The sequence below is a fragment of the Diabrotica undecimpunctata genome, chromosome 4, assembly GCF_040954645.1.
Source record: "Diabrotica undecimpunctata isolate CICGRU chromosome 4, icDiaUnde3, whole genome shotgun sequence".
Taxonomy (NCBI): Eukaryota; Metazoa; Arthropoda; class Insecta; order Coleoptera; family Chrysomelidae; genus Diabrotica; species Diabrotica undecimpunctata.
Window position 1 is genome coordinate 78,816,810 of NC_092806.1, and position 26,681 is coordinate 78,843,490.

Below are 26,681 nucleotides of genomic sequence, written 5' to 3' on the forward strand. Positions count from 1 at the left end.
ATTATATTTTGTATGCAAAAAAATATTTGTTGGTAACAATGTAAAAAAATTTTGAAAATAGCTGTAAGTTTCACAACATATTGGTTGCAAATATAACTTATACTGATTTTTACTGTAAAAAAGGTTAAAGAGATAAATATCTCTACACATCCTCCATCATACAAGCAACTTTCGAATGTCAATACCTCCCTTTGCTCTTTTGATAAACATGATACTCCCAAAGTCTCGTTACTATATATATATATATATATATATATATATATATATATATATATATATATATATATATATATATAGAAATGTAGCCATAAGCTCCCTTACTATTAAGAATCAGCAGATTCCGATATCCGACGTTATAAATAGGAAGAAATCAATATTTTTATTATTATTGTAATTATTATGTTTCAATAGTCAAGTTTAATTCATTAAATGTAGTAGTTTGTAGAATTTCTCAAAAATTGTAACTTATTTTCGAAATAAAGATTTTTTTTTGGGAATATCGACGTTGAAGAAACATTTCTGGCGCTGCGAACCACAGGATATTTCATACAGAAACATAGTCGTTTCCTGGTCTACATTAGTTTAATGAAATCCTGAAGAACCTGGTAAAAGAGAAAAATGTATTGGAAATCAAACACGATCATCCTTGCGTAAGTTTTTCCTTTCTTTACCATTGTTTATGAGCATTTATTATTTTAATTGAATTCTTAAACATTTACATTGAGTTTATTATTTATTGTTTATTGAATTTATATTATTTATAACATTTTACTTCAACGAATTTTTTATATATATTTGCATTTATATTTTTGCATATATTTTATGAGTACATTGAATGATATTTCCCAAAATAGTATCGAAAATTTAAGTTTACTATTCGACAGTTTAAATCTAAAAATAAAAAGAAATCTACAAACCTCTAAATCTAAGCCTGCATCTAAATTACGTTCCAAAATGCCGATGACCAATAGCGATATTGCTAGCCTTTGCTCAACTCTGCCCGAATTCTCTTCTGGAGACAACCTCTCCACCTTTATCAAAGCAGTAGATAATTTAATAGTTTTCTTAGGCACCCAAGATTTAAATCCGTCCCAAGAATTTATCTTAAATTCCCATATCGTATCTCAAGTTAAAGGAGAACCTAGAAATTTCTTAAACTATTCTAATAAAACCAATTGGACAGAAATTCGTCCAGCGTTATTAACTAAATACGGAGACAGACGTTCCGAAGACATATTAGTAACACAACTATCCACTACCGTCCAAAAACATAGTGAATCCTACGATAATTATCATCAGAGAATAACTACAAATCTGAACGATTTACTCCAACACATCACTTTAAACGATAATCCCGCGACAGTCACTTTTAAAACTCCATACTTCAAAAACATTGCCCTCAAAACTTTCTGTACCGGAATCAACGAGCCTTATTGCGAATACTTATCGCATTTTGAATTAAATTCCCTAGAAGAAGCCCTTCAAAAGTGTATTGCCTACGATAACCACAAAAATCAACAACAATACATGAACTTCCTTAAGAGCCAACAAAACAAAAAGGCCCCACTCAAAAATAAACCCTATCAATCTTCGAATAATCAAAGATCCACAAACTTCCAACCCACGCATTCAAATTATGTGAGACCTTCAACTCACAACACAGAGCCCAATTTTAACTTCACTCCACAACAGAACTATAATTTCCCTCAGAGACAAAATTTCAGTTCTCACGAACAAAATCAATCCTTCCAACGAAACAATGTTCCGAAAAACAACCAACAAAGATTAAATAAATATAAAGCTCCTCGACCCTAACCAAATTTTGCTACCCCAATGAGCGGTGTTCAAACTACCACAACCAGAAACCATCAGCCCATGACAATTACAACTAATAGAAGCCACAATTTTCACATAGATTCAAATGATACCCAATATTTCGAAAATGATTTCGAAAATTACGAATCCGAACAAGAGCCCGATTTGCATGATGAAAATCATCAGGATTTTCAAGCCATCCCGTTAGACGATCATCCACCCCCTGTATAAACCTACATAATATTGAAAGTTCCCCTGGGTTACCCTGCTTCGTTACACCCAAAACACATCTACGCGTTTTAATCGATACCGGCGGTTCCCATTCAATTTTAAATCCGCGAGCTCTCAAACTATTTGATAAAAATCATATTTATCGAAAACCTTTTTCGCTAACGTCAATGAAAATTACTTCCAAGCACGACTTAAATATTAAGACGCCACTATTCCTAGAATATGGAATTCCACAAACATTCGACGTAAAAATTGCTGACTTTAGTCAATACTTTGATATCCTCCTTGGAACTTACGATCTGAAAAGATTCCACGCCACAATTAGCTACGAAACTCATACTTTAACCTTTGAGAATCCTCACGTTAGCATTCCATTTGAAACTTTATACCAAAAAATTCCAGTAAGCGTTCATAATGGCGAAGTTTTATTGCGCGAAAGACACTTTCAAGGTATCAAAATTCCCCATTCTATTCACGTTGCAAAAAACGGCTTTCTAGACACTTTCGACTTACCTATGCCTATGAAATTTAATAAGAGAATTGAAGTTGAGAACTTTTGTAATTATAATATAGCAAAAATTCCAACGACGCATTTTAATGAAAACAAAATCCGTACTTCGCACTTAAATAACGAAGAAAAATATAAAATTATAAGTCTTTGCAAAAAATTTAAAGACGTATTTTACGACGAAAATAAAAATTTAACTTTCACGTCAGCTGTTAGACACGAAATTAAAACTAAGGATGAAAATCCAATTTATGTAAAGGGATTTCGGCATCCCAAAGCAATGCAGGAAGAAATAAAAAAACAAATAAATAATTTATTAGATAATAAGATAATTCGACCGTCAATTTCACCGTACTCAGCTCCAGTTTGGATAGTACCAAAAAAAGCTGATGCCTCAGGTCAGAAAAAATTTAGATTAGTAATTGATTACAGGAAGCTTAATGATCATACTGAAAGTGATCGCTACCCACTTCCTCAGATAGACGAGATACTGGATAACTTAGGAAAAGCCAGTTATTTCACAACATTAGATTTAGCTCAAGGTTACCATCAGATTGAAGTTCATCCGGATTCTATTCGGAAAACAGCCTTTTCAGTTCCGCATGGTCACTTTGAATTTTTACGTATGCCCTTTGGTTTAAAGAATAGCCCAGCAACATTCGAAAGGTTAATGGACAATATTCTTAGGCCCTTTATTCATAAGTTTTGCTTCGTCTACATGGACGATGTCATTATTTTTTCCAAGTCACTGCAAGAACACTTAGTTCATATTGCGACTATTTTTGACACTTTCAGAAAAAATAATTTAAAAATTCAGTTAGACAAATCTGAGTTTCTCACGAAAGAAGTTTCTTTCTTAGGTCACGTAGAGACAACCGAAGGAATCAAACCTAACCCAGCAAAAATCGAAGCTATACAAAAATATCCTCTACCAAAAACAGTAAAAGAAATTAAATCATTTCTTGGTTTAATCGGTTACTACCGAAGATTCATACCCAACTTTGCAAAAATAACGTCCCCATTTTCGAGATGTACTCGAAAAGGAGCAACTATCGACCCCACAAATCCAAATTATTTAGAATGTTTTGCAAAATGCAAACAATTGTTAACTAATTCTCCAGTCTTACAATATCCAGACTTCGAAAAGCCTTTTGTACTGACTACAGACGCCTCTAATATAGCTATAGGATCAGTATTATCTCAAAATAATCACCCTATTGCCTACTATTCCCGAACTCTAAATTCCGCAGAACGAAACTACTCCACTATTGAAAAAGAACTTGTAGCCATACTAGATTCTTGTAAACACTTCCGTATGTATTTATACAACCAAAAATTCACTGTAGAAACAGATCACAATCCTCTCGTATGGATCTACAAAATTAAAGACCCCACTTCTAGATTAGTCCGATGGAGACTTAAACTAGAAGAATATGATTTTGAAGTTAAATATAAAAAAGGCAAAGAGAATCAAGTTGCTGATGCTCTTAGCCGAGTCCAAATAAATGCCCTAAGCTCGAGTTCAGAATGTGCTGAACCCCCGAATTCAGAATGTGCTGAACCACCCGACAATTTCGACATAGACGATTTCCTTGCCGATTTTGACAACTTACAAAACAGTACTAACACACAACATACATCAGTTGAGAACCCTATCACTGGAATAGAGATTTCACCTGAACCAATTAATTTATCCTCAAACCAAATTAGTTTTAAACCAGAGTCAAATAATTTTGAAATTAAATACAAAAGAATTTTTAACAAACACCGTTACACTGTCACTTTGACAAATAATTGGAAAACAGAAATAGCAAATACCTTCCAAAATATCCTTAGACCAAATCAAAAATTTGCAATAACAATCCCTCACGAATTTAGACCTTTTATCTGTAACTATTTTAAAGAAAAAATAAATTCCACAGTCAAAGCAATATTTTGCAATATACTACTTCAGGACATAGAAGAAGAAAACCAACAAATAGAATGCATAAAGAAATATCACTTAGAAAATCACAACGGAATAATTGAAACCTACAAACATTTAAAACAAAAATTTTATTGGCCCTCAATGCAGACAACTATTTCTAATTTTATCAATAAATGCGAAATTTGCCTAAAAAATAAATACGAACGACGCCCTTATAAACTTCCCCAATTAGGACCGTTGTTAGGTCAAAAACCTTTTGATATATTACATATCGATCTATTCCACTGCAATAAAAACCTGTATCTCACAATAATAGATTCTTTTTCCAAATACGGTCAATGCTATAAGCTCACCGACAAAACTTCCATTTCCATACTAAATAAATTAAGACACTACTTTTCGCACCACAATTACCCAAAAAAGATTGTATGCGACAGCGGCACCGAATTTAATTCCGCAGTCATTAAAGAATTCCTAAATATCCACAAAATCGAAATACATTTTACAACAGTAAACAATTCTTCCTCAAACTCTCCAGTAGAGCGCTTTCATTCAACTCTTATTGAAAAACTTAGGACCTTACAAGCCCAAAATCCAAATGATTCGTTAGATGACATTCTAACACACACCATTCTTATTTACAACCAATCAATCCACAGTTCCACAGATTATTCCCCGTTCTCAATTCTGTACGGACCCTATGCAGAAGAAATACATTTCGACTTTGATCTTCCGATATACGAAACATATAATCAAAGACATAAAGAAGAACTCCAACCCTTTATTGCAGAACTATATAATAAACAAAAACAAAAAAGACAACAACTCTTAGATAGACAAAACGAAAATGCCGAAGATATTCCGGAAATAGACCTTACAAAATCCCTATATGTTTCTAAGAAAAAACATAAGTCCAAATTACAAGCCCCTTTCTCCACTATTCATCCAGAAACGCAAGACAAAACAAAAATAATCGGTAAAACAGATAAACAAAATTTAACAAGCACTCACCTTAAATATGTAAAACGAATACGAAAACATGTAGATAAACCTACTCAAGACCCAAATTTTTCACAGGACAATCCTCGCCCTAGTCCATCCACTCAATATTCAGGAGATTCCGAATAATGGTTACTATGCTGAAGAGATAGGCAAATCAAGAGAAATCTCCCACTATCACAGACATTTTCTTCACATTCCACTAGACAAATTATCCGACAGTATTGACGCTAGTCCGACAAGCTATTTCAAAGATCACTTCAAAAATGCACCTCTCTCGCTACTGTACTCCCAATACACCCACATACAAGTACAAACAAAAGACGATCTACACAAGATTACGCGAAAACAGAAACGCGGACTTTTTAATTTTCTAGGTACAGCCATCAAATACGTGACTGGAAATCCAGACGACTCTGACTTAGACTTGTTAAAATCACACATAATCTCTTTAGAAAATAAACAAAACGAAATCATAAAAAAATTTAATAACCAAATATCTTATGGAAACTCTTTTAACACGAGATTCGATAAACTTTTAGAAAAACTAAATTCTGATAATTCAATTCTCATATCTGCACTCAACAAATTATCAGCTGATTTTGACAGCTATATCATTCTACACAACGAGATAATAAATCTCCAAAATATAAACGAATTTCTAATGAAACTTATAAGAACCATTACTTTATCTGAACTTAATATCTCTAATATAGAATTATTCACTTTAAAGGAAATAATAGACCTTAAAGAGAACCTTCTCAAAATTTATCCCAGAAATTCAATTCCCAATAGTAATGAACACCCTTATGAACTTATAGAGTCAACAAAAACTTTAGTTTGTGTAACTTCAAATACAATGCTCGTAATAATTAAAATCCCTATACTCCATGAAATTCCTTATACTACCTATAAAATCTATCCCATTCCAAACAAAGATCATGTTATGATTCTGCCACCTGCAAGCTACTATACAAATAATAAATGGTTCAACACTTGTATAGGACAAGGCGATAACATAGTTTGTTCCAACTATGTACAATCCAAGTGTAACATACCCAATGTAGATAATTGCACAAAAACATTAATCACAGAGAACTTTTTCCAAGAAACCAGCAAAGTCATATTGCTAGGAATAGTTCACCCAATGAGAATCCAGCAGATAGAAATTAATTCAACCAGCCTCTTGACGACAGATGTACCAATAATGATTGAAGGTATCCAATTTAATAAAAAGACGTCTCAAGATATTTCCATTCCAAAAATTGTTCCAATAAAATTAATACCAAACCATGAGATGAAAATTGAAAAATTAACAATCCCAGAGACACATGGCCAAATTCAACCAATAGATACCATAGAAGTACTACCCCGATTATCCATAGGACTGAGCACCACTTCTGTTATAATATTTTTAACTATTTTAGCTTTCCTAATAATCTTCCTAATTAGGAAAAGAAAACGAATTTCCAAAATCCTATTTGGAGAAAAATTGCATCCTGCCCAGATCCAGATACTAGACGAGCTGATAGCCGAAGTAACCAAAACTTCGAGGACGAAGTCCCAACCAATGGAGGGAGGAGAAATGTAGCCATAAGCTCCCTTACTATTAAGAATCAGCAGATTCCGATATCCGACGTTATAAATAGGAAGAAATCAATATTTTTATTATTATTGTAATTATTATGTTTCAATAGTCAAGTTTAAATCATTAAATGTAGTAGTTTGTAGAATTTCTCAAAAATTGTAACTTATTTTCGAAATAAAGATTTTTTTTTGGGAATATCGACGTTGAAGAAACATTTCTATATATATATATATATATATATATATATATATATATATATATATATGTGTGTGTGTGTGTGTGTGTGAGCACCTTTAGAGATTAGAGACTTTTGCTCAGAGATGTCAAAATTTGTCACTTTACTTACATATCCCCGTATATATATATATATATATATATATGTGTGTGTGTGTGTGTGTGAGCACCTTTACAGATTAGAGACTTTTGCTCAGAGATGTCAAAATTTGTCACTTTACTTACATATTCCCGGGGACTTGTAACGCACAAAACTTGTAACGCAGAGAAGAACAAAGTACATATTTTCCGTTATGCAGTCAAGGTGTTAATATATGATTGTATTCAGATTCAGGCTGCCAACTTTTAAAAATGTTATTTTAGACACTGCAATGAGCTCCAATTTTTTGAGCTCTTCTTCGATAATAGTGTTTGGAATACTGGGGCAGACATTTGATATCACTAGTTGGCTCGCAGGAGTATTTAATCTTCTAATTTCTATGTCTTTTAAATTTGTGATTATGTAGTAATTTTTCTAAGATTGTAGCGTTACTGAGATAAATGCATATTCTGTTATTTGAGATTCTGGACGCGAAGATGATATTTTTGGTTGTACTAAAGTCCCTATTGCTGTTATGTATTCGTGTATTTTTATATCCGGTACTGATGATAAAACAATTGCTTGTTCTTGGGATAGAAAGTTGCTTACGGCATTAGAGTAAGCCGAGTAAGTAGCTTACGGTAATGTTCAAGAAGAGGTTGGTGCTGAAGATGTTAATAATGGTTTGGTGATTACTGTGCCAGTGTTTAAATTGTTATCAATTTTTAATTTTAATTTTCTTCATTTAATGATATTAATACTAGAGTCGCTACTGATTTAAGGTAATTAAGCCGGCTTATCGGCGTTTTTATTTGAAAGAAAAATAGATCTTCTGTTGTTTAGTTTTGAATAAAATCCTTTAAATGGTTTTATATGGATCAAATAAAAATTGTACTTAAAATTTTTCTCTTCTGTAATTAGAAAACACTTTAATTTCACTCTTAGTACAAACTTTTACATACTTAAATTTTTGGTATAAACCAACAAAAATGAAATTTATCGACCCTTTTCTAATGAGTACTCGTACTCTAAATATGTTTGTAGATTACTCTTAAAATAAGTTTATTTTTGACGTTTCAATTTCATTAATAAATTTCAATCATTAATAAATTGATTTAAAAAAAAATATTAATGTTTCGTATTTTGAGAACGATTTCCGAAGTGAAAATTGGAACGTCAAAAGTAAACTTATTTTAAACTTAAATTGTAGCTTATTCCCTATAAAAATAGTAATTGCATTATTTAACATCTTTGCTATGGCCGTAGAACCTTTTTTCTGTCAATTTCTTTTTGTTTTATGATTAGATCAGATTAAAAAATTTCTAAGAATGAATGCGATTTTGTGTCTATAAATAATAATAATAACAATAGTTATTTACAAAATAGAACTGGCTGTATGACCAGTGGTCAGAGGGAAAAAATCACAAGTGAAAAATTAGTATTGCATGAAAAAAGTCTCCAATATTTTTAACATCATTGCAAAATATGTTTTGCTTTTATATTACTAATTATAAACAACAGCAAGTTTAATTATTGTTTAATAAATTATTGAGATACGACAACATTTTATTATATACTTATTTTACCATATTTTCCCCATTATATTTTCAATAAATGCAAGTGCTTCCTACCATATTTGTCATAAGCCGGTTGTGGTAATTTACTAGGCATCACTTAGGATAAAATTACTGCACGTGTAACTGCAATAACTGATTATTATGCCTATTTATGCAATATGAGGTTTTCAAATATGTTTATTATTTTGTTGATTGCAATATACAACAAACTTCAATCTTTGATAAATGAACTGCTTAACCCGTCCATGATAAAATTGAGATATTTCTATGACAGGATATCAAAGAATTTATACATAACGGAAATTAGGTAAACATAAAGATAGGAATAAATATCTTATTCTAATAAAGTTCAACGACGATAATTCCTGGAATTAATTGTTAAAGTTTTTGTAACCTCGATATTCAAAACTTATTTCGATTTCAGTCTAAGTGCCACTCAGTAGAGTATGGGCCACTTGGGCCAGACAGACATGGTGCCAATGTCAGTAAGCATTGGATCTGTATTACTAGCCAACGCGCAACATACAGCAGCATGCCAAAAGGGTCTTAGTTACATATCCTCGATCCTATTGGTTCAATCGTCACGTACAGCGTCTCAAATGAGATGAGAAAAAATAAACATGGCGGCATGTAAAACGACTTAAACTGGTAGCAATAAAACAATAAAAAACTTAACGCACACGTTCCTTTTGACGATATTGTATTACAGTGTCCTATTATTGAAAGCTGTAGATCATATTAGCTATCATTTTTTATTTGCGGCAGCTTCAAATCGATCAGCGGACGTCTTATGACTGAGAGAATAAAAAAATTGAAGCTGAAATGTCTGTTAATCTGGACCGCGTTCTTCAGCGACGTTGTCATGTATTATCAGGTTATACTGGGTGTCTTATCAGATACACAAAATATTTCAGCTTTCGAATCTTTATTGCGAATATTTCTGTTTTCTTTTTCATTTGGACTAATCTGATTTTTTTATAACATATAACTTTTTTTCGAATATTGAAACCAGTTATTATTTTTCTGATTTTTGTCTATTATAGGAATTATAGTTATTAAAGTGACCAGTTGTTTTAAAAAAATTATATCCCTTAATCTCGCTAGTTTCTGATTTCCCCTTTACGCATTTGATATGCGGTAACCATAGTCTTTAAGTAAAAGTAATCGTGTAATCGTAATCATGTAACCTACTGACTTAGATTTAGCACTAGGGTTTTCAGGTTTCGTAACTGCTTCTAACTAGTCCTAACATGACTTAACGATTACTTACGTAGACAGTTCTGACGGCTTTACATACCCTCCGAAGCACGGTGGCAACTGAGTTAAATTAGAAATTGAAAAATTTCTTGGTGTCAGTGCCGGAAATCGATCCCGAGCAAATTACGAAATAAATTACTAAATGAACTTGTGAACTATAAGAAACGGATATATTACTATGGACAGCAAATCTTATTTATTTATTATTAGTAATTAAATGTTACTATACTTCGCCAAATATGTGAAAGTACCATTAAATATCAATGGTTCAAAAATTCTCAGGGCTAATCGTACTTTAATTTAAATTTATTCTACATTTAGAAGACTACAAAAAGCAATTAAAAATAAAAGGCATAATATATAAAAATATACAGTTTATCAATCACTCAAGTCAAAAATAGATACGTTCAAAAATACAAAAGTCTATATACAGCTTTGCTAATGCATAAATTGGAATTTTAGATAATTTCTTTATTCTTTATCTGATCGGATTTTGCAAGAAACCCCCCTAACGACTCGATGAATTATTTATATGTACAATGATGGTAACAATCATAGTACATATAAATAATAAAAAATGTCTGGTAACATTTTTCTTGACCCTTAGAAATCGATCTTAGGATATTTGCATCACTTTGTAAAGCAGCAGTCAAGGAAACAACCTTTTCTTGTTCGGTTCATTGATTGTTTATCGCAATTGCTTCAAATTGTCTAAGGTAAATAGAGTTTCCATAAATGGTGGCAATTTGAATCTAATATGATGTGTTGTTTCGTCTCTCGGTGGTTCTTTTTTTAATACAGGATCTAAAACTACTGCGTCAACTGATATTGCACTTTTATATATATTATCATGCTCTCTAACTGTTTGATCTTCTCTTCTACCTTATCGAATGTTCTAGAAACTTCTTCAAATTTCTCATTGTTCTGTCTACATAATTTTTAAATTATTTGGAAAGTCTCGTCGAATTTTTTAGAAAATTTTTTGAATTTCTCGTCGTTTTGTCTAGCGGCTTCTTTAACAATTTGGGACGTTTTTTTTATCATTAGAGAAACATTTTTAAATTTCTCGTCATCCTTTCTAGAAGTTTCTTCAATATTTGTTAAAACTGCTTCTTCTGCTGATTAAAAATAAAATGTATCTGTGTCATCACCATTTTTGTTGAGAACATTACGCACTATGAGTGCAATACTATCGTAAGTCAAAAAGAATTATTTTCAGAGATAATCGGGAAAAATGTTTCATTTATAGCATTTAATATGAGTGCAAAAACTATTGTAACTAAAAATTTAATTTTCGTGGTATAATTCCCAACACTTGTAGTATCTTGTATCAAAATGTGATAATGTTACACCCACAATGTGTATGAATAACGACAAAAATGTAAGAGTTTAGTTTCATATTAGCAGCAACAACAATCAGTTTGTGTCTGTAAAAATGACGTCTAGCGGAAAACTGTTAGTCAGTGTAGCTAAAAAACGCACTTTTTTTAATGAAGTAAGTAAAATTTATATTATCTATTTTAAAAAATGAAATTATATTTTTGTTTTGTTTTTGTTAAAAAAAAGGTTTTCATAAACAATATGCTAATAAAATATCACGCATGTTTAATTGTTGCTTGCAAACAATGAAAATATAGTATACTGTAATTATTAATTATTGTTCTTTTTTAGAAGAATGAAAAATATTCAGGATGTTAGAGCTGCTTCACAATTTGTCAACTTGTTTCTTTACGCTACCGATGAGCTTAATGTCGCAAACGTTACCAGTGACTGTGGTATCCCATTAGTAAAACATGATAAGTACATTAGCGAAATGTTGGACAATCAGCAAACATACCAAAGTCAGTTACCCAGGAACTGTAGCATCCCATTAGTAGATACTGTTAGTAGTATACCAGTAACTAACGATTACAACTCACAGAAATCATTTGAGGTATTGCAACCAGTAAATATAGAACATGGTGAGTACACTAATGAAATGGACAATCAGCAAACATAGCAATATCAGCTTTAAAGTGACTGTAGCATCCCATTAGTAGACACTGCAAATAGTACACCATTAACTAACGATTACAGCTCACAGAAATCGTTTGAGATATTGCAACAAGTAAATGTAGAAAATAGTGAGTACACTAGTGAAATGTTGGGCAATCAGAAAACATACCAAGATCAGTTAACCAGTGACTGCAGCATCCCATTAGTAGACACTGCTAGTAGTATACCATTAACTAACGATTACAGCTCACAGAAATCATTTAAGATATTGCAACCAGTAAATGTAGAACATGGTGAGTACACTAGTGTTGAATAAACAGCAAACATACCAAGTTCAGTCACTAGAAGACAATATTGTAGACCATGATATCGCAGAACAGTCAAATGAAGAGACTGACTATACATTATCGGACAAAGACGAGACTTGGACACCTAACAAAACACCACAAGCTACAAAAGTGGCCGCGAAGAAATCAGAAGAATTAGGTGACAAAAAAACGAAAATGTAAAAAAAGACCAAGAAAACCCGAAACATGGAAACGAAATATTAAAAAAAGTAGTCATTCCTACATTTCTACATCTGAAAAGCTCGTAGAAAAAAAATAATAAAATTAGGTTGTAATGAGAAGTGCAGTTTTAAATGCCATTCAAATATTCACAATGCAAAGCGGCAGTTAATTTTCCAGAAATATTGGAAGCTTGGTAACATAGATCGACAAAGACAATTTCTACTGAGACATATGGAATTAATTGAGCTCACATACAGTAGAACCAAATTATTTAAGGGCTCAGACAAAAAGACATACGTTGAAGGAAATTTGAATTTAAGTACTTTATATAAGCTATTGTAATGTGTGGAATGAAACAATTGGAAAGCGAGGAGCTAACGAGATTGGCAGTTTCTTAATAAACTTTTTAAAGAACAATGACACTTACACTGATATAATATTTTATTCAGATAATTGCTGTGGACAAAATAAAAATAAATTTATAGCAGCAACATACCTTTATTTAGTCAGTACTTTGGAGAATATAAATACCATCTTCCACAAATATTTAAATGCTGGTCATACCCAGAATGAGGGTGACAGCATGCATTCAGCAATAGAACGGGATAAAAATAGAATGTTAAAGGCAAATAACATTTATATACCGGCACAGTGGATACCAATTATTGCTCTGGCCAAAAATAGATGCACACCCTATTTAGTAAACGAAGTAAAACAAAATGATATCTATGATATTAAAGCGTTAACAACTAAAATGGGAAAATATTCTTGTCTTTAAATAAGACCAGCGATTTTAATTTGTATATAACTATTTCTTTTTAAGTGCACAGCACGATATTTTCTTATTAACTAACTTAACTCATAACTGCGCTGCATATAAATCATTATTAGAGAATCATCGGGATCGGGAGTAGTCCATCTCTATTCGCCTCATCGGTAGCTTCTCGACAGCAGGCACTATTGATAACGCCATCGATCGTATTTTCTGAATTCATCCTTCTTGTGATACGTACCACGCGTTGGAGGTACGCTATTAGATTACAAGACTCCTAGATGATAGAAAACACTAACACACTTATTCGCAATCCCACTTCAACCTACACCAACAAAATCAACCGATAAATCACTGAACTTAAAAACAAAATATTTATTGACGAGAAAATAGCCAAATCCCTTCATAATTACAATGACTATGCTCCTAGATTTTACTGTCTCCCCAAAATTCATATATTATCGTCAATAAATGCTCCGAACACGAATGTAGTTCAATTTCTAACGAACATCCTTTCACAAGCATAAAATTATAATAATGACTTTAATATTGTTCTGAAGCTATTTTCTTGTGGCATTTTAAATTAGTTTATATTTAAATGGGAATAAGCCACAATTAAAGGTTAAAATACGTTTATTGACGTTTCAATTTCCACTTCGGAAATCGTTCTCAAAATACAAACATATATGAAACGTCAATAAACATATTTTAACCTTTAATTGTGGCTTATTCCCATTTAAATATAAATTAATGACTTTAATATAACAGATTAGTTATATATTATATAGTTATTAATTACCCAGAGGCGTTGTCGTAGTAAACTTTGACGTAGTATCCTTGTTCACAAATCTTCCACTTTCCAGTGTATTCTCCGGTACTTGGGAACACTTCTCCGATATCTTGGAAAACTGTCTCCGAATTATTAAAATTGACTTTTGACACCAATTATTTAATTTTCAATGACAAATATTATCGTCAAATATTTTAGTCAACTTTGTACTAGACGATCTTATTAATAAAAGTATCAAAAAGTAAGATGTCCAGGTTCCCTTTATATAACGGTATGCCGACCATCTGATTTCAGCAACTCCACCGGACAAGAAGATTTTAGACCTTATCAGTTTTTAACTGCTTTGATCCATGGTACAATGAATGTATTCATTGTACCATGGCTTTGATCCTCATCTGCAATTTACATGTGAATTTGAGGTTGATAACAGTATCCCATTTTTAGATATGCGAATTATTCGCACACATGATAACAGATTAGTCACTACCTGGTATACAAACGAAATGGCTAGCAACCGTTTCTTCAATTACCATTCGACACACCCAATCAGATATAAGCTTAACCTGGTACAAGCCCTTAGCCTTAGAGTACACACATTGACACACCCGCTTTACAAAGAAGAAGCTTTCAGTCTACTGAAGTCCATTCTCCTAGATACCTCTTATCCCGCATCCATCATTAATAAATTTCTATATTCCAAAAGATATGGGCAGTCCATTACTGAAACACCCAACGGCTAACATTAGCGTCCATTTCTAATAAAATACAGATGAATAATTCCCCACTCATCCCTGAACAAACCACAAAATATGCTTCGCTCCCGTACCTTCCACAAATCACAAACAGGCTTACCAAACTTTTCAAAAACTTACCTGTTAAAATAGCCTTAAATAACACCAGAACCGTAAGAAAAGTTATTTTTGAAGACAAAAACTCCATTGGGCCCTTTAGAACAAAATAATGTCGTCTAGTATATACCTTGTGCAGAGTGCAACTCCTGCTACATTGGACAGACTGCCGCTCTCTTTAAGGACGACTAATGTACCACAAAAATGACATTAGGATTTCTAAACCATGCCAAGTATGAATCCTGTTCGTTTTTTACTTATAATCTAATATCATTACTTTTTGTAGAGAACTGAGGATGCTTTTAAAAAAATAATAAAAACGAAACGTATTCTAGTAAATTTACCAATAATTGACCGATCAAACGTCTGAAATTCACCTATTGAATATATTTTATATATATATTTTACATATATACACAAAAGTCCATAAAAACAACGTGTGCAATTTAATATAAAACAAGACATGGAGCTGCACAAAACTCCCAAGGGTCTTATTGATAATGAGAACATTCTTAATAATTGGAACAAATTTAAGCAGAGCTACGGCATATTTATGACGGCATCTGGTAGTAATTGCAAACTAATTGAAGTGAAGACTGCAATCCAAACAAATCTCTTGGGGAAAAGGGCCTGAAATTTAATACATTGAATTTGAATGAAGGGAATTTAAAAAGCCCCAAGAAATAATTAAAGCTTTTGATAATTATGTAAATCTAAGAAGAAATATAATATTTGAGAGATACATATTTCATAAGAGACATCAGACAGAAAATTAAGACTTTATTAGGATTAAAAACTGTGAGTTTAAAGAGAAAGACGAAATGATACGAGACCAAATAGTACTAGGTCTAAGCTCCAGAGAACCGCAAGAGAAACTATTGAGAAAGGCACATTTAAAATTAGATAATGCCAATAAAATTTAAATAAAAGTTGCATGAATAAGCTAAAGCCAGGTAAAAAGTGTTCACATCGGAAACACGTTTGAATAACTTCGGGGTAGTTTATCATGCGGGAGTCCTTGTACCCAGGGCTCCGACAGGACAAGCATTCTGCTCATTTGAAGCCTCTATTGCGCATATATATCAAATAAGATAAAATATATCAAAGAAGATAAAAAGAAAGTATGGGATGAATACTTGCAGAAACTTTTCCACGACCTTGGAACAATACAAGTACCCACCATTGCAGAAAATTTAGGTCCCGAAATACTACCAGAAGAGATAACGGCAGCCATCAGACAAATGAAGGATGGAAAGGTACCGGGATTTGATGAAATTCCTGCAGAACTGCTGAAGCTATTAGATGCAGAATAAATAAAAATAATAACTGAAATATTTAATGAAATATACAAGATAGGAAAAATACCAGTAGAGTGGCACAAATCGGAGTTCTTAACATTGCCCAAAAAATAGGGGCAAAAGTTTGTGAAGACTATAGGACCATAAGCCTAATGAGCCATCTGCTCAAGCTGTTTTTAAAAGTAATCGACAAAAGAATTTACCGAAAATGCGAGGAACAAATTGCGCCCAATCAGTTTGGATTTGTGAATGCCGTTGGTACGAGGGAAGCTTTATTTAGCGTGTAGGTATTGTTTTAGAAATATAGAGATGTCAGCTGTGATGTTTTTGCATGCCTGATTGATTACAAAAAGGCTTTCTATAGAGTCAGGCATGAACAAATGATAAAAGTGCTGAAGAGAACAGTAATTTACGGAAGAGACCTAAAAATAATAACTAACCTGTATTGGAATCAATCAGTGGTGCTCCGAATAGATGGAGAATATACAGATCAGGTCAAAATCTTAGGGGAAGTGAGACAGGGGTGCATAATTTCACCACTGATATTTAATCTGTACTCGGAGCACATTTGTGAGGAGGCTCTAAAAGATATTGATGAAGGCATCTGAATAAATGAAGTCAAGCTCAATAATCTGCGGTATGCAGATGATACAATAATGTTTTCCACTACCATAAAAGGGGTGCAAAACTTAATAAACAAGCAAGGAAAACAAACTGGAGTAAATCAGTATGTGAACAAAATAAGAATTGAACGTGTCTCACAGTACAACTACTTGGGAACTATAATCAATGAATCGTAGAACAATTCCCAAGAGATTAAATGTCGCATCGGAAAGGCAAAAAGTGCATTTTTGACTATGAGCTCTGTGTTCCAGAGCCATGACCTCACCCTAGAAACAAAAATAAGGTGCCTTAAATGTTACGTGTACTCAGTGCTTCTATACGGAGTAGAAACGTGGACACTGTAGGCGGAAACTCTATCAAAACTTGAAGTTTTTGAGCTATGGTTATACAGAAGGATCCTGAAGATACCATGGATAGACAAAGTCACCAATGAAGAAGTACTAAGGGGGATGAACGTAAGCTGCAGTACTTGGGACATGTAATAAGAAATCAAGGCAGATATGAGCTACTCCAATGCATTTTACAAGGTACAATTGAAGGAAAAGGGCCACAGGAAGAAGAAGAATATCCTGGCTTGCTAACCTGAGAACATGGTATAGAAAGACCTCAACACAGCTGTTCCGTATAGCAATCAACAAAGTCATCATAGCGAGAATGATCGCCAACGTTCGGAACATACAGGCACCGTAAGAAGAACTAGAGCATCATCGTGCTATCGGGGGACGAAGGATGACCTGGAGCATTGGAGCGGGGTAGAATAGTTTCCAAAGAATTATGGATTGAAGAACAATGTGTAGAAATGGAAAACTATGAAAGAAAATATGATACATTCAATGTACATAAAAAAGTAAAAGAAATTACAGGAACTCAAAGAAGACATCATATAAGTTTGCTTAAGAACAAAGACGGAAATATTATTATAGATTTAACAGAAAAAATTAATAGATGGAGTGAATACATAAGAGAATTGTTTGAGGACAACAGAAATAACATTGTTCAGGTAAATGGTGAAACGGGACCTGAAATCCTAAAATGTGAAGTAGAAGCGGCACTTAGAAATTCCAAAACTGGAAAGGCAAATGGACCTGATGAGGTTCCTACTGAATTGCTAAAGCTCTTGGTTGATGACTCAATAGGTATAATATTGCACTTATTTAACACAATATACAAACCTGGTATTATACCTCAAGAGTGGCTGTTGTCTACATTCGTTACACTGCCAAAGAAATCCAATGCAAAAGAATGTTCAGAACATCGAACAATATCTTTAATGAGCCATCTACTAAAGATATTTCTAAAAGTCATTCACAACTGAGTTTATCAAAAGTTGGATTCAGATATTAGTGATACACAGATGGGGTTCAGAAAGGCATTAGGTACTCGAGAAGCTCTCTTCGGTTTGAATGTTCTTACACAAAGATGCCTAGACGTTAATCAGGAAGTACATGCATGTTTTATCCATTTTGAAAAAGCGTTTGACAGAGTACGCCATGATAAGCTAAAAGACATTCTTGAAAGAAAGCACATAGATAATAAAGATCTGCGAATAATTCTCAATCTATATTGGAATCAGAAAGCTAACATCAAAATAGAAAATGAGATATCACAAGCAATAGAAATACGTAGAGGAGTACGACAGGGATGCATTTTGTCACCGCTGCTATTTAATATTTATAGTGAAAGCATCTACCAGGAAACTCTTTTGCAAGCAAACGAAGGAATCGTAATCAATGGAAAGGTTGTAAATAATATTCGATACGCAGACGACACTGTACTAGTTGCAAGAATAGTAGAAGAATTACAATGATTACTTACAAATATAAATATTGCCTGCAACAATTATGGCATGTATCTATATCAAAAAAACTAAGTATATGGTCTTCAGTAAGAACATGACAAAACCAACACATATTAGTATAAACGGCATTCAAATTGAAAAAGTATCAAGTTACAAATACTTGGGTACTTCAATAAACGAAACTGGAGACCAAAACAATGAAATAAAAAGAAGTATCGAAATTGCCAGGGCCACTTTCATAAAGATGAGGAAATTCTTCTGCAACAGAGATATAAGCATCCCTCTCCGATTAAGAATGCTAAGGGGCTACGTATTTAACACGCTATTATACGGTGAAGAGGCCTGGACTCTTAAGCAGAACAATATAAAAAATATTGAAAGTTTCGAGATGTGGTGCTACCGTCGAATGCTGAAGATAAGTTGGGTTGAAAGAGTTACAAATTTTGAAGTAATGCGAAGGATAGGAAAGGACCCAGAAATTTTGTCAACGATCAAACGAAGAAAACTCGAATATTTGGGTCACGTGATGAGAGGACATAAATACGCATCACTTCAAAATATAATGCAAGGAAAAATAAAAGGAAAACGGAATCCAGGCCGTAGAAGAATGTCATGGCTGCGTAATTTGAGAGAATGGTTTGGCTGTACCACTAATGAACTCTTTAGGTCAGCTGTAAACAAGGTCAGGATAGCCTTGATGATTTCCAATCTCCGATAGGAGTGGCACAAGAAGAAGAAGAAGAATAGTTTCTGACTACGCGAGCTAATCACCCTCGCCCCAATGAATTGTAGCACTCGAATGTTATTCTTAGGTGTGTGCAAGTCTCATAGACTGGGTTCAATACCATTGCTTGCTTGCTTGAATATAAATATTTACTTATTAGCAGTAATCAATTAACAGAGATCCAAGCAATATTAAACTCAACAAATATAGGTATTCAAGGTTAGATAATGAAATATTACTCACAGACCGTTAGAAATTCGTAACCTGTTTTCGTCAATAAGCTGTTTACAATTACCCTACACTGGACATCGATATTATATGGATATTGATTCGATGTCGGGTTTTAACATTGGCTTCTTGTCGGTAACAGGAAAAACTTGTATTTATTCACTAATCACTAAAATCTTCTAACCTCGCTCTGTTACCAATATGTGGTTGTACTAATTAACTTTACAGAAGGCATGTGATTATAAATATCTTTATTAATAAGTAAATATAAAACAAAATATTAAAACAATGAAAGGCGTATTCATTTCTGACGTGGTGATGTAATGAATGTCAGCAGTAGTTACCGAAAAGCATCGAGTTAGAATCTATGGAGAAGCTATGAGCATATTAACGTGTGTATTAAAAACGGCGTAGGTAAGCGTGGCTAACGATGATACCAATATGGCGGTGGGATCATGGCCAGACTCAATAATATTAAAACTACTATAAAAATATGACTAGTTATTCAGAAGATTTAATCATAATCTAAAAAAGTGCAATACATTTTTAATAAACTATGATTTATTTATCCCGCGGTAAACACTAGAAACACGATATATTATACATAAAGATAAATTAATACAGTCAAATACTATTAATTTATTCTCTGAAGTATGGGCCATTACTTTGTTTACATATTTGTATACTAACCTGTAGAACGTTATTCCTGAAGATTTTTTATTAACATTGCTTCTGTTACTGCAACTACGTTGAGAACAAGAAACCATTATTGTGCATTATCACAATATATTATTACAGTTTCTATAAAAGTATTATAAAACTAAAAATATTCAAAAAACAACAAACGTAAACAAACATATACGATCTGTCAAAACAATCTTAACAATATGGCCGAAGTGAGGTCGTTATGAAGGGACAGGCAAAGAAGGTGTTATGTCAATTTTTGTAGAAAATGAGTTTCTGGTCCCCTCTGTTAGCCAGTGACCTAGACTACCATTCTATAAATCAATCACCGCTGTAAACGTGTTCAGTCATGAATAATAACATATTTTAATTTCTCTAGTCAGGCTAAGAAGGTGGCAAGTCCGCGCGGTCCCGGCGGACAAAGTGCTTTGTCAGGATGTATAATACACGTAAGCATCGGCTGATGCTATTACATCGGCAAATTCCAGCAAATTTAGTAAACAAACGTGTTTTCCTCAGTGAACTTGTGTTTATTACAAAAACTAAGTAATGGAGAGAATTGACCCTGAAATCGTTGGTAACGACATTTCGCCTTCAAATAGAAATAGTAAAAAAAGAAAGAAGTATGGAAAATTGAGTGATGTAAATAAGTTATTAAATTTGAGAAGCCATACTATGGGTGAGGACTGTAGGTGTAAGAGATTAAAGTGTTTTGAGCGTGTACCAGAAAATGCTAGGAACAAAATCATCCAGAGTTTTAATCTACTCAACTCAGTTGATGAGCAGAATATATATTTGTGTGGTTTGATAACGACCCTTCCAATCAAACAACGAAGACCAAGGCAACAAGAACGAGATGCTCTTCTTCACGATGCTTCCTTCCAGTACCGTGTAAGAGTTGTAGACAATATAAATGGTCATGCTGAAGATGTTGAAATATGTAAAAAGGCATTTATATCTATACATGGAATAGGTCGAAGAAAGTTAGCCGTGCTGCAGCAATCATTAAAACTAACAGGAGATGCACCAAAAGATCGTAGAGGTAAGCACACTAATCGGCCACACAAGCTCTCTATTGAAGCAAAAAGTACGATAAAAAGTCATATTGGATCGTTTAGAGGTCGTAAAAGTCATTACAGTATGCATGATACGGCTAAGGTATACCTACCAGAAGAACTAAATATTAAAAAAATGTTTAATATGTTCTGTGAAAAGTTTCCAAATGAGAATGTGTCATATGAAACTTATAGGACCATTTTTTCAACCGAGTTCAACATATCATTTGGATACCCTAGATCTGACACATGTAGTTAATGCGACGAATATTTAGCTAAGGTTAAAAGTCTAGAAGCTGAAAAACTCAATTTATCGCAAACAGAAAATCTGAGGCAAAAACTAGAGGCAGATATAAACCGGTTAAACATAGAGAATAAATTACACAAAACGAAAGCAGAACAATTTTATAAAAGAAAGAGGGACGCAAGAACACGTAGCCAGAAGTTGATTTCCACGGAAGCAATCTGCATCGATTTTGCAAAAAATCTTCCGGTTCCGAATATTAGTACGAGTGACGTCTATTATAAAAGGCAGTTGTCTACATATGCATTCAATATCCATGTTTTGTCTACATCACAAAGCATATTTTACATTTATCCCGAAACAGTTGGAAAAAAAGGGAGTGATGATGTCTGCTCTTTGCTACATCATTTTGTATATAATTATCTTAACCCTGAAGTTCGTGAACTAGAAATATTCTGCGATTCCTGTGGAGGACAGAACAAAAATTACACTATGTTTCGTTTTCTACACTATGTAGTGCATGTAGAAAAAATACTAGATTTGATGAAGGTTACTTTTCCAATTAGAGGCCATTCGTACATGGAGTGTGATAAAGATTTTGGATTAATAAATCAAAAAACACGAGTGGAACTCCCAGAACAATGGCAGGAAGAATTCCGAATGGCTAGAAAGAAACCCTCTCCTTTTCAAGTAGAAAACGTTAACCAAACGTACTTCAGAACCTGGACAACATTCTTGAGTAGACGTTATAGAGGAACATGTCCATTTCCTTCTAGGCCGAATAGGGAAATGAAAATAGAAAAAGAACATCCAAGGATGATACTTCACCGAGACAGCTACAATGGTGCGTGGGAAACTACTGTTGTTACTGATCCCAAATTTAAAACTAAAATCAAATTAGAAGGCAACCAGTTTGAACTGCCTGATCACTTGTATAAAAGTAAGATACACATTTTTACCTTTGAAATATTTCTGTAACAGGAAAATTTCTTTTAGCGCTTTTACCCATTAGTAAGATGAAATGGAAAAATCTCCAAGAGCTGAAGATATTTTGTGGCTCAGCGGCTCAAGACTACTTTAACCAGTTGCCATATTTGTAGAAGACAAACTGATGACCTTTGAGCTTTATGATTATTGCGGTAAGCTAGACAACCTCATCTATATACGAATTGACCCTAATTTTTTTTTTTGTTCTAGGATGAATAAAGCACTCAATACCTGAAAAATTTTACCACATCCTCTTTTTCATAAGGACGCCTTTAGTTTTATTTACCTACATTTTAAGTTTACTGTTACAATAAAAATATTATGTTTAGTAAGTAGTCTATATTATTAAGTTATTTGACAAAACACCTTTTTGCCCTGTAAAAATTGCAATTTTCTACAAAATGTTTTATTACTTTTTATGCATTTGTATTTTGGCTATTCACATTTAACTGTCTAATAGGTAACATTCCAATACATTATTAAAAAATTTGTCACTTTTTATTTTCCTCTAATAAACAAACACCAGAGAGTCCAAACCTTTAAAGCCGTTTTTCTCGAAACTTGTTTTTTTGACATATCACCTTCTTTGCCTGTACCCTTCGTTTTTAGTCACGTGATGTACTCTCCATAGATTCTAACTCGATGCCGAAAAGTAATATGAATGTTAAGCAATCTTGATTCCTAACAACACTTTAATAAATGGACAATAACACATCTTGTTGTTTTAGTGTATAGGGGATGTAGTCTTGCATTTTAAACCAAATTTGTTACGAGATAATAAGAGAACACCTTTGGATGATTTCTTAAATTTATGATGTCAAAAAACTAGTATTCTATCATCTCCAAAATAATAAAAGATGCTTAAAAAGGTGGGAATAGATACTCTTCAAATAGTGATCAGTAGAAGTAATTAAAAATTTATAACAGATATCCAATGACATAACTATCAGTAATATATTAATTATTTAGAACAGTAAGTAGCCAAGTATTGGCATGAAATTTTTTTAATTGAAGAGCTTAATGTGAAACAATGACAAGCCACACATGAGTTCAAAAAGAGTTAGTGCTATGATCGGTTAAAGTAATAGTATAACAAGCCACTAAAAATTTATTTCAGCCCGTCGTTAATAGAAGACGCGACAAACCTATGGTAACAGTGTTGCATAGATCTAGTTTGTCTTAGTATCTACTCGACATAATGACAAGCCACATCAAAATGGCGAACATGGGCGAAAGCGATTCAGATATTTCTGTGAGTTCTGACGATTCTAGTAAGACAAATACTGAAGTTCAGTCGACATTCGATGACAGTGACCGTGATCCTGACTATGTACAATCTAGAAGTGACTCAAGTGATGAAAATACAGCGGTACGTAATTTTTTTGTTAAATGTGGCTTGTCACATTATTACCATTAAAGATTAAAGTATGATTGTTGTGGCTTGTGACATGGCTTGTTATATTATTGCATTTTGGTGTAGGATAATGAACAAGGTCCGTCAAGAAAAAGGACAAAACCAAACACACCCGACAAAACTCCAACAAGTCGATGGAGACAAAGCAATGAACACTGTTATTCAAGATCAAAAAGAAAAATTCGACGAAATTTAGGGCAACCATATGTAAGCGACAAAACGAAAAAAAAATGTGCCTGGTCGAGAATTGGGACCGCCTTGCAGTTGCACTAAGAAGTGTAGGGAAAAGCTTCAGGGCCACGAGAGTAATATTTTTAACGAATTCTGGAACCTCGGTTCATGGGAGTTACAAAATAGCTACTTATTCGGATGTATAGATATTGTTAAGAAGAAAAGGTCCTACCGAAAGAAGAAAAAACATCAAGAATCGCATAGAAAGAGCAATGCAGTCTACTCCATTAATGTTAATGGTGAAACTACACATGTCTGTAAAACAGAATTTTTAAATATCCACGGACTTCAAGCTTCTAAGGTCAGAGTAAATAACATTGTTCACAAGAAGATAGAAGGAAATCTAGTGCCAGAAAGAGACAACAGAGGAAAGCATACAAACCGTGTGAACAAAATATCTGATTCTGAAATACTAAGTGTTAAAAACCACATACATTCGATTCCAAAGTATCAAAGTCACTACAGTCGACACAAGAACATGAATAAAGTTTATCTGGATCATAACATGAGTATAGCCAATCTCTATTTGGATCGATATATCCCTTGGTGTACAGAAATGGGAATTGAACCAGTCAAGGAGCATACTTACCGTAAAATATTTTGTAGCGAGTATAATATTGGATTCAAGCTGCCAAAATCAGATACTTGCAAGACATGCGACGCAATTAATATCCAAATAGAGTCAGCAAAATCAGAAAAAGATGATTATAGCGAATTAACAACAAGACTTAACTTGCACAAGTGTAAGGCTCAGGCAATGCAACAACTACTGACGAGCGAAACAGCCCAGTCCAAAATTGATAACAGGACATGTGTTATATCGTTTGACTTGCAGCGAGCGTTACCGATTCCCAAATTAACCACTGGTCCTGCATTTTATTACAGGAAAATCTGGATGTATAATCTAGGAATCCATGATTGTACGGAAGACACTGGTCATATGTTTGTCTGGACGGAAAACATTGCAAAAAGAGGAAGTGATGAAATGGCATCAATACTCATAAAATTTCTAAGCTCAAAGATAGGTGAAGTAGAGCATCTCGTTTTCTTCACGGATAACTGTCCCGGGCAAAACAAAAACTGGCTTTTAATGTCTTTATGGTTCCAGCTAGTGAAGGAACAAAAGTTTAAGTCTATTACACACCATTTTTTAGTCAGCGGACACACTCACCTTCCCTCCGACAGGGATTTTGCTCTTATAGAAAAACGACATAGAAAGTATGCTCCGCTTGTGTACTCTCCTGAGGAATGGCAAAAAATTATAAAAGAATCTAATAAAAAGAAGCCCTTCAACTTAACTGTTATGAAGCAGGAAGATCAATGTACAACCACTCTTAGAGAACATTAAAAAGAGTACTCGCACTGATGACCAGCAATCTTTGGATTTTTCCAAAAAAATGTTTTTTCCTTTTTGTTCAGGAGTGATAACAGGCAAGCATTTTACGTTAAACATTCTGTGAATGGTACCTACAACCCCGTTAGTGTTGTCAAGAAGGGACGTCCTAATGTGCTTACTGTATCTGCTTTAAAACAGAAGTATATTGAGCCCATTCGGATTGAAAAAAAGAAACTCAAAAATGTAAGATCATTATTACCCTACCTTCAGTGTATCATCCATTCTACAAGAGTTTACAAGAGGATGTCAGCCCTGATGTTGTTGATGAGGTCGCCGAGTTGGTTGATTAAATAAGATTTTGGGTACTTATCATTAATGTAATAATGTAACAAGCCACATTTTTTTTAAATAAAGACTGTTTTTATCTCAACTTTGGAGTAATTTTATTAATATTGTTATAAATATAGTTCCATAGCGCAACATGCAAGCACATATCTAAATTAAAACAACAAAAGTTGTTACTGGATTTTATAATATTATTTTTAACATTCAAAGTCAAATATCTCAGTTTTGCCTTTTTGAGGCTTGTCATTGTTTCACATTAAGCTCTTCAATTGTATATTTGCCAAATTCTATAGTATTTTTAAATTGAGTCGTGATATACAAGAAAATTGACATCATGAGTTTACACATAGAGGTGTTAACAAGTCTAATTATAATATACCGTTATTACATACACAATCATGCTGTTTATATTTGATTTTCTAACACGAGAAAATGTAATTCATTATTTTTATATTTCTAATTTGCATAATCTTGATATGGTAATTTATAGAAAAAATGATAGATATGCCTAAGTAGAGCAAAAGGTTTATAAAACATTCAATTAGAAAAAGTGCATGTTTTGATAATGTACACAAAGTAATACG

At 33.2% G+C, this 26,681-nt stretch overlaps 2 protein-coding genes across 2 annotated transcripts in view; one reads left to right on the plus strand and one right to left on the minus strand.

The window, feature by feature from the left end:
* Positions 1-26,681, minus strand: part of sha (shavenoid) — a 641,875-nt gene that overhangs the window by 233,648 nt on the left and 381,546 nt on the right. The gene's annotated exons all lie outside the window — the stretch shown is intronic.
* On the plus strand, positions 20,950-22,569 carry LOC140438015 (uncharacterized). Its single transcript, XM_072527734.1, is given in 2 exon segments — positions 20,950-22,474; positions 22,561-22,569. Coding segments are annotated over 2 exon segments (1,449 nt in total). The 5' UTR covers positions 20,950-21,034.